General features: G+C 42.2%; 3 protein-coding genes across 3 annotated transcripts in view; 2 read left to right on the top strand and 1 right to left on the bottom strand.

Annotated features, from left to right (window-relative positions):
- LOC116392818 (mucin-5AC-like) overlaps positions 1–2,234 on the bottom strand; it is a 10,821-nt gene extending 8,587 nt beyond the window's left edge. Inside the window, exon 1 of the mRNA XM_031864582.1 lies at positions 1,114–2,234. Within this exon, the coding sequence (XP_031720442.1) occupies positions 1,114–1,384 (271 nt within the window). The 5' untranslated portion in view covers positions 1,385–2,234. The remainder of the gene's footprint in view (positions 1–1,113) is intronic.
- On the top strand, positions 1,273–5,330 carry LOC116392820 (zinc finger and SCAN domain-containing protein 2). The gene is made up of 4 exons (XM_031864585.1): positions 1,273–2,550; positions 3,064–3,188; positions 3,497–3,605; positions 3,862–5,330. The coding sequence occupies exons 1-4, from the start codon at positions 2,286–2,288 to the stop codon at positions 5,031–5,033; spliced, it is 1,671 nt and encodes a 556-aa protein (XP_031720445.1). The 5' UTR covers positions 1,273–2,285; the 3' UTR covers positions 5,034–5,330.
- Positions 5,331–7,396: 2,066 nt separating this feature from the next.
- LOC116392819 (zinc finger protein 34) lies at positions 7,397–14,076 on the top strand. Its single transcript, XM_031864583.1, has 4 exons — positions 7,397–8,258; positions 8,348–8,490; positions 8,609–8,708; positions 10,228–14,076. The coding sequence occupies exons 1-4, from the start codon at positions 7,955–7,957 to the stop codon at positions 11,430–11,432; spliced, it is 1,752 nt and encodes a 583-aa protein (XP_031720443.1). The 5' UTR covers positions 7,397–7,954; the 3' UTR covers positions 11,433–14,076.
- Positions 14,077–14,285: the final 209 nt, after the last annotated feature.

The raw sequence follows: 14,285 nt of genomic DNA, 5'->3' as shown, positions 1-14,285 counted from the left end.
TATATATATATATATATATATATATATATATATATATATATATATATCTCAATGGATTAAACCATAAATTAATCAATAAAGTCGTGTTCACCGCAGCGATTTTACTCTGACACTTTATGAAAACTAAGACTGCACTCGGGGATATGTGCACAGTATTAAACGATTATTGCTCTTTTCTGCATTTCTTTAACGCTAGTTGACACTATTTTACAGCCGATGATAATTCCATAGTGTCGGTAGTTCGGTCTTTCCTCTGCGCTCCTGGGTGCAAACCGCGCTGATTAAATATTAAACAAAATTTGATTTGAGGTTTGAGTTGGTTTATAATTTTTACAAATGAAATGTGCTTACAGTAATGGCTCACTAGCACAAATAACACTGCTTTCAGTTCCCCCTACACAATATATTGCTTCTTTAGAATGAGTGAGGACATCATAAGAGACAACACTAGCCTGACTGTGTAACACACTGTACACAGACACACACCTGCCCATAGAAATAAGTAGCCTATCAAAACACAAACACCTCATTCCCCACCAACGAGATGCTACAAACTGAAACAAGTTGCATTGTCTTTACACAAAAAGCTACATTGTATGATCAAACCCCGCTACAACACAAATTAATTTGACATAGCATTCTTTAAAATGTGTCATGCTTCTTCCATTAATATATTCCTAAATATTGATCACATATTTAAATTTTAGATGACTTCACTCCATTTTAACACGAAATGGATGTGAGACTAGTCATGAATCTAAAGCATACAATTAAAATAAGAAGTCAATGTGGTATTGTAGAGTTGATGCTGTTTGTGAAGGGTTCAGTACTGTACAGAACCATTACGACTCAACCCAATAGTGTGGTTGGAACACACTGTCCGAAGCTGCTAGCCAAGATAGCATTGTATGGTTTCCCTCCTATTTCTGATCCCACGCTCGATCAAGCCAAGCCGCGCTAACCTCACCGCCACATCAGTAGTTATCAGCTGCTAAATGTATCCCGTATGACACGAATATACTGCGCGTTTGCGATAAAACATCACATAGTATTATCAGACCATTAACGTCGCATTGTTTGAGACGAACAGGCTTGTTGGGTTGCACAACTCACCACATTGAACAGCTCGGTCACGTTTCTCAGAGCCGTCGCTAGGCCCGTGGAGAGGATCCCTCTCTCTGCTGTGAACAGTAGGTTGGTTTCTCGCATTCTCAAAATGGCTACATCTTATTTTGAGGCCCTCGTTCTCCTTCTTCACCCGAGATATTTCTGCCTTCAGCTCGTCGACCATAGTTTCGAAAAGTTTCGTGGTCTCCGCGATTGCGCTCTTGAGCATACTCTCCATGACAGAGGAGTACTTTGTCTGAAAATCGTCCGCCGACATTTTGGTATGGTTTACCGTTCGTCTGAGTTTAGGTATGAGTCCACTTTTACGAGTACATTTACTGTGTCGTTATTAAAAAAACATGGCTTTAGGAGCTAACTCAACATGGCTCCTTCCCGTCGTGGCCAGCGGTCTCTCTGCTTTGTGTGACGCACTTCGACGGAAGGAGGGAGTTGAGCACATATCCGGTGATCCACATAAATGCCAAACTGTTTGTTTTATATATAACTAAATCAATTGGAAAGATAACAATAAACTGCTACATGTATGAGATATTGATTACCATTAACGCTCTATGTGCAATTATTGACCAGGAAGCGTCATTCTTTAACAGACACCCATGCAGCTGAAACGCTTAAGATTGTCCCAACTCACGACCCGTATGTTAATCTCGGAAGTATGGTTGTTTGCGGAATCAACAGGAAATGAAAGCCCAACGGCATTTTGTAACGTTGGATTACAGCTAAGAAATTAAACTGTTTTTTTGCTACCAAACCCACCTTAGACTAAACATAAATTATATGATGGTTAACGGTGGTTATTTTAAGTTTCAGATAAGTACGCATCGCATGGGTCGGAATCTAGCTTTATCTAACTAGCATTCACAACTAGTGCAGCAAGCTAGTTAAGCTAATGTTGACATTACAAGCAAGTCTACAGTTTGATTAACTTCGCGTTTGGTGTGGTGGAAGTAACCACACGGTCATCGTGGACCAACCAAAATACGCGTACGGCTTGTTAACCGTTACCTGGACTGAAAACCGAGTTAAAGACAGAACTTAAAGAGACCAACGTTAGCTGTGCCTGACCACTGCCACTCCGCTGCAGTCTTTGCCAGTTGGAAGTTGCTGCTTTTCAGTGCACTGAAATTAAAGGACTGTTGTCACACATCATTGGCACAATGGCCGACACAATAGTCACGTTTCAGTCCCAGCTTTCTGGTGTCATGGAGACGGTTTTCAAAGCTGCCATGTATGAGATCACGCGGCTGGTGGAGGACAGTTTTGTGGAAGAGGTAACGAGGTGCAGGGAGCAGGTCGAGTCCCTGAAGAGGCGACTGAAGTGGTCGGAGAGTCGCCGTAAAGACAGAGATGGAGACAGGAGGGGACGATGCCTCGACTGCGGAAGAGTCGGGTTTTCCGGTGAGGACAATCTGTGTGCGACAGGTGAGTCTGCTGTTACTAATGGATACTCAGCCACTATTAATTACCAACATTGATTTTGTGACATGGGGGACTAAACTTGATTACATACATGAGCTCTTTTGGAGTTGAATTATTTTAAAAATTATAGGTGATTAAGTGATCATACATGTAAAAGAAAGTAGACGTTTATAAAATGAATAGATATTAGATGAAATCAACAAATGCTCATCAATCAATATTTTTAAACTAACAATTAATCAGAAACTATGTGAGAGAGTTGCTGTTTAGTGACAAACCCACGGATCTGTCACCACTCAACTCTTCAAGATCTCGCATTTTTGTGTCTTTCCACACAACTGTTTTATTCACACTCTTCATTCTGATCAACTGTGCCTCCAGTACCAGCAGGCACAGGTTCTGTAAATCAATCATGCTGCATTAAACCGGCCACTTGAGGGCAGAGACAAACCGCTGTAAACACAACATTGACATATTATCATATAAAAAATATGTTTTCCCTATCTTCCGCTGCAGAGAGAAGTCTGAAACAGGAGAGTCTGTTGCCAGAAGAGATAAATAGCTCCCGAAGCACTGAAGGAGGGACACCTAGTCACGAAGAGACGAGACCAGAGGCCCACAGTGCAATGGCAGCACCACAGGTAGAGGGCAGCTTGTTGCACTCTTTTAGCTTCAATAAATTGGATTGAAATGCTAAAAATGTGTTTTTGCTTAAAGGTTTGTAAGCACAGTCAATGGAAATGTTGTTGTTGTACATTTCTCAGGAGTTAAGTAATTATAGTTTAAAACCTCTGTTATATTTTTCAATATTTCCTTTTTTTGTGTAACTTAAATGCTGGAGAGTTCAATTTGACCTACCTGTTAAACTGCTGCCACGCTTCTGGTTTCTCTTAAGGGGAGTAGAGTTAAAACCTGTTGTATAAATGTCGTCTTTGTACTTGTCTGCCAGTCTCCAGGTGTACGGGGTGAAAAGCTGAGTAGGCTGCTGAAAGAGGAAGCCCTTCAGATCACACCGGAAACTAATGAGTCCCAAGAGAGATGGGGAGTCAATTTGGATGGTTGGTCTCTTTATATATGCACACATTCAGCAAAGCTATTTTTAAGCATATTAATATCATATTGATTTTCAATCACATAACATGAGTATGTAGTCATTTCTACAGCACTGGTTTAAAGGAAAATTGTACACCAGATGACGGAATTCCTAAACACTTGCTCCAAAGTCATTATTTTCAGTGTTCATATGGTAATTGTGTCATTGTAGTCCCTGTACCCAGAACTGTTAGAACATCTTTTTCTCCTCTCATTGATCAGAAACGGAGGCATCAGGTCTGCCGGGGCCCAGTAAACGTTTCAGTGACCAGAAGATCCCAAAGAGTCATCTGAGCTGGGGAGCTGGCTATGACCAGAGGCCAGAACCAGGCCAAGATGGACACTCAGGTGACCCATCTGAACCACATTTCCAGAGCAGGTATGGTATGGAAGAATTAGGTGGCTTTGGCAAGACTGGCTATGGAGACTCCAATATGATAGACATGGGTAACTTGGATGGGTTACAAGGATCACCATCCCAACTGGGTGAGGATCTGAGCTACATGGGGCACTATGAGGGAGATGTGGAAGCACCAGAAGGAGCCGAGCATCAAGATTACCAAACAGGTGCTGCACGAAATAGAGGGGGCACGGTCGGTTCACCTGCCGGCTCTCCCACAAGGACAAACATTCATGTAAGTGGAGAGCTAAGCTGTTTATTGATCAATGAAGAAGGTTATCTACAGGACCCGAGTATTTTGTACCCTGAACATGTGTCTAGTGATCCAGGCGGCAGGTTGAACTTCAGGGGCCAAGGCATTCGCACTGACCCATCTTTAGACAGCACAGAGGATATGTATAGACCGTCAGATGCATACAGTGACACCTTAAACCTGGGAGAGAGGCTGCAGCATCAGGCCGGAGGAAGAGGAGGAAGGAGACAGACCTGTAACCAGTGCTCCATGTCTTTCCCTGATTCAGCCTCACTAAAGGCCCACAGGCAGACACATAAAGGCACCGGACAAGTGCCACCATATTCCTGCACCCAATGCGGAAAGACCTTCACTCAAGCCTGTAACCTCAAAGTCCACCAGAGGATCCATTCGGGGCAGGGACTCCACCTCTGCAGCCATTGTGGGAAAGGTTTCCCTTCTTTCTCTGACCTAAAGACACACAAGTGTGGCCAAACAGGTGACAAACCTTACTGCTGCACTGTATGCGGGAACAAGTTCAGTCGCCTCTGGAATCTGAAGTTGCACCGGAGAATTCACACACAGGAAAAACCTCATCGGTGCACCATGTGTGATAAGAGCTTCACACGGGCAGACATATTGAAGGTTCACCATCGTACCCACACTGGGGAAAGACCATACTGCTGCACTGTCTGTGGCCTCAGCTTCAAACGCCTGGATCATCTGAAATCACATCAACGCAAACACATAACGGATCTATAAAGCTAGGGACGTTTTGTGGAGAGAGCGTCAGAAATATTCTGTTTTGGTTTTAAAAATGAACGTTTTAAATCGTGATCCTTCAATGTTTATTTTTTTCTTCTCTTCAATTCCAAGCCCTTTGTATTAAAAAAAACAAAAACCTTTTGTTTCCATGAAAAATGTCAGACAAAGATGAAATGCGTCTTTATTTGTACACATTTATTGCTGCATATTTTGGTTAAGTAAAGTTTAAAAAGGGCAGAGTAACATTGTCCTCGTGATTACATTTCAAATTTGAAATAAAATTTAAAAAAAGTCTGTCTGTTAATGTTTTCTTTAAGATTAAATTGGTTTTTAACGGAGCGGTGTGTAGGATTTAGTGGCATCTAGGAGTGAGTTTGCAGATTGAAACTGAATGCCCCTCTGCTCACCCCTCCCTAACGTGAAAGGCTCTCTAGAGCCGGTGTTTGCTTTGTCCGTGCTGGGCTACTGTAGAAACATGGCTGACTCCAGAGAAGAGAAGCCGCTCCTTATATCGATATGAATGACTCATTCGAAGCTAACGCAAACGATTCTTCATTTTAGGGGATTATAAACTAATGAATTTTAGTCGTATTATATTCCATGTCTGCCAATTAATCTTTCTAAATCATACACACTGTTCCTTTCATCAATGAATTCACTTGAAAACGTTATTTTTTTCTTGAAACAAACTTTGATTTGACATGCAACTGACTTTCGTGGTGATTTTTGTCATTTTTTAAGCAACTTTTCTTTGTTATAGACCCTGTTACTGCAGATGAGTGTGTTAGTTGAGACACATCAGTGTAGCAAAATCAAGAGTTTGGAAGATAAGGGAAATCTTAGTAAATATGAGTGACATTTCAGTGGTTTCTCTTATTCAGTAGAGGGTTAATCAGAAACCCCCCTTTTGCTAGAAGATTGGACGGTGGTTGAGTAGAGAGAATGCAGTTTAGATGGTCGTCAAAGGTCCAGCAGGTGTCAGAGAGGTATCTTCATATCTGCCCTCATCTCAGAAAACCAACTAAACATAAAAGTGGTGGTGGATGTTTAAAAACATTCATCAGAGCAACTTGTGTGTTGCCTAATCCAAAAAAGGTTCTGGATTTGAACCTCTATAGCTGGGGTCTATCAGCGCCGAGTTGCATGTTTCTCCCATGGTTGTATGGTGTTTAATTTTTACAAATATGTAAAATGTATTTTCTTATTTGTGTTATGGCCTCATAACGAGTTGGTCCCCAGTCACCGTGTTGTGACTTTATACTAAATGGTTTCCTAAATAGTTTGCGTGTGTCAAAACATAACTTTTGCTATTTGGCCAAGAACATTGAATAAAAAGTAATAAAAAACTCTCAAGCTTCTGCCTAAATGTAATAAATGGTAAGATAAATGAGTCTGATTATAGGCTTATTTCACAGCAGGCATTTTGACATGTAGTTGCAGGGTAAACAGGTGCAGTCATTGACATTAATTATGTCCCTGTTACGTCAAAATGGCTGCTGTGAAAAGTACAACGTGAGCATTTCCACATAACCTAATATCAAAATGTAGAGGCCCAGTTTTTGATGTGGAAGTATGAAATACATAAAGTATCAAAAACCTTTTTGGAAATGAATGAAATAATCTTTGATCTCCATAGCAATCATAGGCATGATATATCTTAAATTTGGTTAAACATTTGTAATATCACTTTTCTTTGCCTCCTTTCGATGAAGCATTTTAAGAGAGCCTGGTGAGATAAATAAGACGCATTCCTATCTTAAACAATGAGTTTAAAATGGACTGCTCGGTTTCACTTTATTAAAACGCGTTTTGTCATTCACAGACTTCAGGTACGTATGGCAACAACATTAGGACCAGGAGACGAGGGAGAGACACCTACATTCAATTCAGAGTAAAGTGAGCAGTGTGAGATACAGGGGAGGAAACAGGAGAGAAGAGGTCACAATATCAAGATGAAGAATAGGGCACACTACACATGATAGGGAAGCATCCAACCGGTCTCTGTGAGCACTGCCAGGCACCAGAGACTGTACAACACGTTATCACCTCCTGTATCAGACACAGCTCAGAAAGGAGGGGCATGCTGGGAGAAAAATGCAAAGACTAGGGATGAGAGGAAGGAAGAGAGCTGAATAATATAATAGAGTGGGGATCTAGTAATCTGGGAAGAAGGTGCTTTACAAACTTTCTGCGAGCAACGGGTCTGATGGGGAAAGTTGAGTAGTTGGGAACATAGGAACTGACTGAAACCGGAAGATGGCAGTAATGCAACAAAAAGGATGCAAGCTGTCGTTAAACACCACATAAGAAGAAGAAGAAGAAGAAGAAGACGGACTTCAGGTAAGGCCACCGTACTGCGTTGTGTACGACGTCACGAGCAAAAACAAGGAGGACCACAAGCGATTGTTGGAAAGCTAACTGGGTTGAATGCTTATGGACATGCATTTGCTTAGCTAAACAGCGGTCACTCGCGGAATCCATAAACACACGTGTAAATAGATCAACACGCGAGGCTCGACTATGGTTTCCATAACTTGTTGTTGTGTAATGTCACGGTTTTTTGACGTGTTTACGCCGTTAACGTTGGCTAGCATACGAATGCTACCGCTAAGCTAAGGAGCCCCATTAGCTTGCTCGGTGAAAATCTGAATTTACATGAAGGCTGTTCGTATCTGTAAATAGCTCGTTGGGCATCGCTAGTTCAGCCTTTTAACGTGTATAACTGAATGAATATCTGTTTATTGTTCATCCGCGTTGCCTGGAATACCCACACCAAGACGTGGATGTAAAGCAATGGTGTTACGTTACAGCGTAAACAACCTGTGGTTGCTTTTTCCGAGAGCAAATATATAGGAATCTATTTTTCCTCACAAACACGCGGAATTCCGTTATAAGACACGAGACCCTGACGGTCAATCATGTCGGACCTGGACACCCTCATTGTAACTTTCCAGACCCAGCTGTCGGATGTAATGGAGACCGTAGTAAAGACAGCCATGTACGAGGTCACCAGGCTGGTGGAGGACGGCTTCTTGGAGGAGATGCAGCGCAGGAACCAGGAGGTGGAGTCCCTGAGGATGCAGCTGCGATGGGCTGAGACCAAGTTAAGTGACCAAGGGGGGAAAGAGGGACGGAAAGCTGGGAGGTGTGTCGATGGTTCAAAGGATGATGTGGAACTGTCCAGTGATACTGAAGAAGAAAGGCCCACAGTACAGCAAGATGGTAAGAACAACCAGAAAGATATTAACACACACACACACACACACACACACTGCGGTATGTTTTGCTACTTTAGTACCTCTGTTTTCCAGACATGTTTGGGGGCTGTGGTGTGAAAGAAGAAGGCGACTCTGTTGAAAGGTGGTCAATACGCTGCACACAGGAAGTCATTCCAGAGTCGACACAGGCAGAAGACAGTACTACGTCCACGTTCAGTCCTGCCAGAAAGTCACTGGTAGGTTCACAGGACTCTTTCATTGCAGAATAAGTCGGTGATGTTTGATCAGTATTGTTCCTAGAGTCGTACAAATAACTGAAACCATATTCTCTGATATGTTCTCTGTGCTATTCAGACGACAGAAGATGATGATGTGTTGCCAGCGCTGGATGTGAAGGATGAAGATGCCTATAAGCCATCTTGTTTTTCTGTGCATTGGAGCGGTCCTCTTGATGGTGAGTATTGTGCTGTCTCCATTGTTTTCTTTGCATATTAAGTTTGAACATTTTAATAAATAAGAAACTTAATATCTTACATTTGATATGACTACTATCAGCACTACTACAACAACTACTACTATTAGAATAAATCATAATGGGACTTAGCATTGTGAAAAGTATTAAAATGATTGACCAAATAAGAAAATAAAAAGAACAATGATTAAGGACGTGTTATTACAAATGATGAATAAAATAGTATTTTCTTACTGCAGTGAAGCTCCATGACCGACACTCGTACCACTTCACATAACTACTGTATCACACTTCATTTGAAATATTTACTATTCAAAAAGTGCAGAATTGAGCCACATTTGGCATTTTTTTCAATGATGTCATTGGTGCAAAAGAAAAGTGGTGTGTGGATCTTTCATTCCTCCAACAGTAGAGGTTCCACTGTAGCTGGTAGAGCTCAGCATTAACCTCACTGTGGCTTGTGAATAGCTTAATATTGTCTCATGTAGACAGTTTCTCCAACGTATGTCACACAAAGGTGTCTTTACTGAGAGCACCTTTGTGTAAATATAATACATAATATATATATGAGTGTACCCATCCTCTTACACGTACTTACTTAAAGGGTACAGTAAGAAACATAAATAATAATTATAAACATTAAACATGTTTATAAGCGTGTTACACTTTTTTCACCATCTTTGTGTTTGGGATTTTTTTTGGGCCTAAAATCATGGATGACGCAGAGAAGTCCCGCTGAGCACAACGTCTCTAAAACGATATCAAATCAAGAGCGCATGGCATCAATGCTTTTTCAACTACTTAGCACAGCCGTTGCTAGCTAGCAGTGGTTTGTTTGCAATCTGGCGTACCGGGACAAATGCTGGGGGGCCGACGCCCCGATGTGCTGGTAGACCCTCAAAGATTCCATCAAGTTTTTACCGGTCATGCGGTCCTTCCTGTGTGCCATGAGAGCCTGCAGCATGCGTGTTCCAGTAGAACGTGTGCTTCCTTCAGAGGCTCCACTGTGGACGACTCCTTCACTACTCTTCATGGGTTTAATTTCACAGCTCCCGCAAAATGACTCGTTTCAATATTAGAATTGAATCAGTTTGGTCCGATAACATCTGAAGAGCCGTATGATTCTATTGTTTTATCCCCATTCAAGTAAACATAGGACTAAACCTGAGGTTAGCCGGTTTGTGCGCATGCTCTGTCCATGAAGCATTCCTGCAGCAGTGAGATGGGCCTTCAGGGGACATGCCCCCAGCATTTCAGAGCAGTACTGCTTATTTTTTCATGATTTTGTTACTTCATTTTATTTATTTCATTTTGTTTTGGCTTACCTGGAGGGAAGAAACCATTTCAGTGAATGAAGTATTATGTTTTCAGGCTCTGCACCTGATTGAGCACAACACGTTAGCTGTGGCAGCAACTAACCTGCAGTCTGGCAGACCAGTTGATAAAACAATGCAGTTGAAGACATTAATACAGTATATCTATGATTTTATTCATTTTCTAGGTGAAGCGGAAGCTGAATCCCACAGCGCTACTGAGAGGACAGAGGCACAACTAAGCCAGCCTCAAGAGAACAGCGAGACACTATTGAGGGACGTTATCAAGCAAGACCCGCAGATCTCTGCTGCATACGTCTTTCCTGAAGAGCAGGAGGAAATGCACATGGCCACAGATCCATCTTTAGTGATGGACAGTGGGTGGGCTGGCATGACTGTCACAACACCTGGTTTACTGCAGACTCACAGACTTGCAATTGAACAGGACTGTGATCCAGTCAAAGCTGAAGGTCCCCTGGAGCAAACCCAACACGAGCTGTCCAACTGTGTCACAGCACATGTTGATGTTCTGGTTACCTCAGATAGAGATCCGATCTCATCCTCAGCGTCCCCGAACTCAAGACTGCACAACAGTGACGCGTTGGGTGTGACTATCAAGCAGGAGGTTGTGGATTCGGATGTGTGTGTGGAGAGTGAGCCTAACAAAAAGAACATGACTAAGTCTAGAATGGCATCTTTCTCATGCTCAGTAAAACAGCACAGAGGGAGTTCAGAAGCACTTAAGCACAACCGCATCTCCCACAGAGCCACTGTGCAGGAGGTTATGAAGCTACATTCCAAAGTGGGTACAGGTTTCAGATTGCAAGCTGCTATACAGCACCTCCACAGACCCATGAAAAAGGCCCCTCACACACACCTGAACGCTGCTAACGCCGCACTGTCTATAGCTCACTCTCATGCTGTAAACTTAAACCCCCTCAACAGACCTGCATCCACATCTAAAGCGTCTCCTCCTCCTCCACTCTCAGTGCAGCGAGTTCACCTGGGCGACAAACAGGCCGCAGCACATAATCGAACTGGTGTCCCGTGGGTCAGCATCAAAACACACCCGTCTGCAAACTCTCTTTGCAGCAACCCCTTACCCCATCTGGACTCTCACCCTCACGCTGGCCCCAGGCACCTCCTGCGCTGCGGCCAGTGTGGGAAGTGCTTTCCCCACCCCAGCAACCTGAAGGCCCACTTGCAGACTCACACAGGCGAGCGGCCTTTCTGCTGCTCCCTCTGTGGTCGCAGCTTCACCAAGCTGAGCAACCTCAAGGCCCACCGACGGGTCCACACAGGAGAGAGACCGTACTGCTGCTTGGCCTGTGGCAAGCGCTTCACCCAGAAATGTAACCTGAAGCGCCACCAGAGAATCCACCTCGATGGATGATGATGGACAGCCAGTGATACAAGGACGAGTATGGTGTGTTTCCTTTAGATTAAGATGCTGCGGTGTTTCTGTTGCAATGTTGAAGATGATTTAAGACGAGTGATTGTACCAAGGTGTCCTGTGCATTCCAGAAGGTTCATCTCGTGTCTTGTTGTCGTGTTATGAAAGGATGAAAGGCAGTGTGAGTCATGCAGAGATAGGTCAGTTGTCACTCGATCAATAAATATTTATTCTGTGAATTCAACACATGATTCTGCTCATTGTGCCTTTGAGCACAAGCACACTTCCTGTATACGGATCAGGGCCGTATTCATTAACCTGCTCTTCACTTTTACTCACGCTCACAAACATAAATGAAAGTTATTCATCGAATTACTTCTGTCTTGAAAATACTTCTATGTAATAAAACAGCTGAGCTGCAGAAGTCTCTAAACTTGGAGTAGAAGAGGTGAGCACGCGTTCCTAGACTACTCCCATCGGCCCAGACCTACGATGACTAACATGTTCGTGGAACCGCAAGAGTTCACAAATGTGTCACTTTAGCCGAGTATTGCATTTAAAAGGACATTACGCCACTTTTCAGTTTGTTATTTGTTTTTCTTATTGTTTCCATTATTATTGATCCTCACCATGTGTTCACATGTTACCAGTGAGTTAGGTTCACGTGCTGCGTGTAGTGGATCAAAAAAACAGATTTTCTTAAAAGGCATGAATTCATATTGATTTCACAATCTCAACAAATATGATTAATAGGCCAATCGCATGACAAAAAAGCATCATAAAAAAAAGGAAACATTGACACTGATTGGCTCCTACTCCAAGCGTACATGTGCTCTTACACTTAACTTTAAGTAATCATAATAAATAACTACATTTTATTTATAGAGTGCTTTTCAGAGTTCTCAAGAAGAAAGTAGCTTGAACATGTGTCTTATACTTCACACTCAAAGAACTGATTTGCTCATTAATTAGCTCTTCAGTGGTAAATCCGAGCTGGTCATGTGACGAGAACATTCAACATTAAACAATTTTAAGACGTTTTTTTTCCCTCCAATTGAAAGTTATTTTCTTAAAACTTCAGTATGTTTTGCTTCTGTTAGAATTGAGTAAACTGACAGCAGGTGACGTATGAATTTATATTCTGACTGATTGTTTTACAACCATAGTGTAGTACCTCCATTGACCACGTGGTGTCAGCCTTTCACCTAACAGTGCAAATAGAACGAGAGCAGATATTGTCAGATGAAATCCGGCCTTTTATCTGGTTGCTAATGTATTATTTAGAATGGAGAATATAATTCCATTAGAGCAACAAGTCACAGCTCCTGCAGTCTGTAGACACTGTTTTAGTCTCTGTGTCCAAGCTTCTGTGTGCTCGTTACATATCTCATGTTCAGGATTCAGCTTGATGTATTGTATCTGTAGTTGGAGTCGGAGCAGCACTGTGCAGGTGGTACAACAGATAACATTTTCACTGTGAGGACAAAGCTAGCAGAGGCTAAACCTTCTCTCAAAGAGAGAGAGAATGTGCATTAAAGCAGTTCTGTTCTAGATGATATCTTTTCTTTTTGATGTTTGAAGCCAATAACGAAAAGTTATCTATGAAGAACAATTGAGAAATGCCTATTTAGCTGAATGTGCGGTGAGAACCAGACGGGCTGTGGCAGCTTGTAGGTTCTCTGTATAGATATAAATACTCTCCTGTATGTTAGCCAACATGCACCTTGTGTCTGTGCTAAAACATGAGCTGCAGAATGTGTTGAGCTCATGTGAATCTGTGAGGTTTCTACTGAAGATGATTCATTACTTAAAAAAAAAAACACACACACACACACACCCCTCAATTTGCTTACATTTCCCATTCCTCCTCTTCTCCATAGCCTCCTCATTTGGTCATGAATCCTGTTCTTTCTATGGAGGTCAGTGAGTCATACGCCTCACTCTGGCCGCTGTATTATGAGGAATAAGAGAGACTGATTCTGTGGATCTGTTTGTCGTAAAGCTACTTCAAGCTAAGCTGCTGTTAAAAAACAACATATGTTTCCATTGAAGTAACGAAGCCCAAAAGCAGCTGAAATAGTACATGACAGGAGCAAAGGAGGAGGTCATGTGATGTTAGAAGAGATCTACGTATATACATATGGAGGAGGTCATGTGATGTTAGAAGAGATCTACGTATATACATATGGAGGAGGTCATGTGATGGATTGGTCAACTAAACATTGGATTTGATCACAACAGATACAGTTGGTCAACACAAGAAGCATGATCACAATCACTCCCTAACCTTAACTGCATGCTTATAATTGCAACCATGATGTCAGCGGCCCCCTACCTTTAATAAAGTAGTCCTTTAACCATAACCACAATGTTTCCCAAACCTTAACAAAGAGCTTATTTTAAGCCCAAGTAAGACCACCCAAGTCTTCATAAAGCTCCTGAAAGGCACATGTGTTCCTGCCGATAGTGCTGTGAGATGATAAAATGCTTCTTTGTCTGGTTCAAGAGGGCACGGACAAAAGTGTAGTCGTTTTATTCGGAAGTCTTATTGGAAAATACTTCGCATTTATTACAGCCATCACACAAGTGAACCGGGAACAGACAGCTGTGTGCTGAAGAGATGTGCAATGTTCTCACCCCAACCCATACCCTCTGCATATGGTGCACATGAACATCTTTCTGCTGTGATGTAACAACACTCACAAATATAAGATATGAAATGAAATAGAAATATGGGGTAAGAAATACTACTCCCCTGCTTTCACTAAAACAGTAAGACTCCCCTCCTCCCAGCAAAAATACAAATGATAACACGGTAATCATCTCTGTATAGTCCCTAAATGACCTAAATGC

The sequence above is a fragment of the Anarrhichthys ocellatus genome, unplaced genomic scaffold (genome assembly GCF_004355925.1).
Source record: "Anarrhichthys ocellatus isolate YVR2014 unplaced genomic scaffold, GSC_Weel_1.0 scaffold31, whole genome shotgun sequence".
NCBI classification, from domain to species: domain Eukaryota; kingdom Metazoa; phylum Chordata; class Actinopteri; order Perciformes; family Anarhichadidae; genus Anarrhichthys; species Anarrhichthys ocellatus.
The sequence above is the reverse complement of the archived record's forward strand: the minus strand, read 5'-3'. Positions and strand labels throughout refer to the sequence as shown.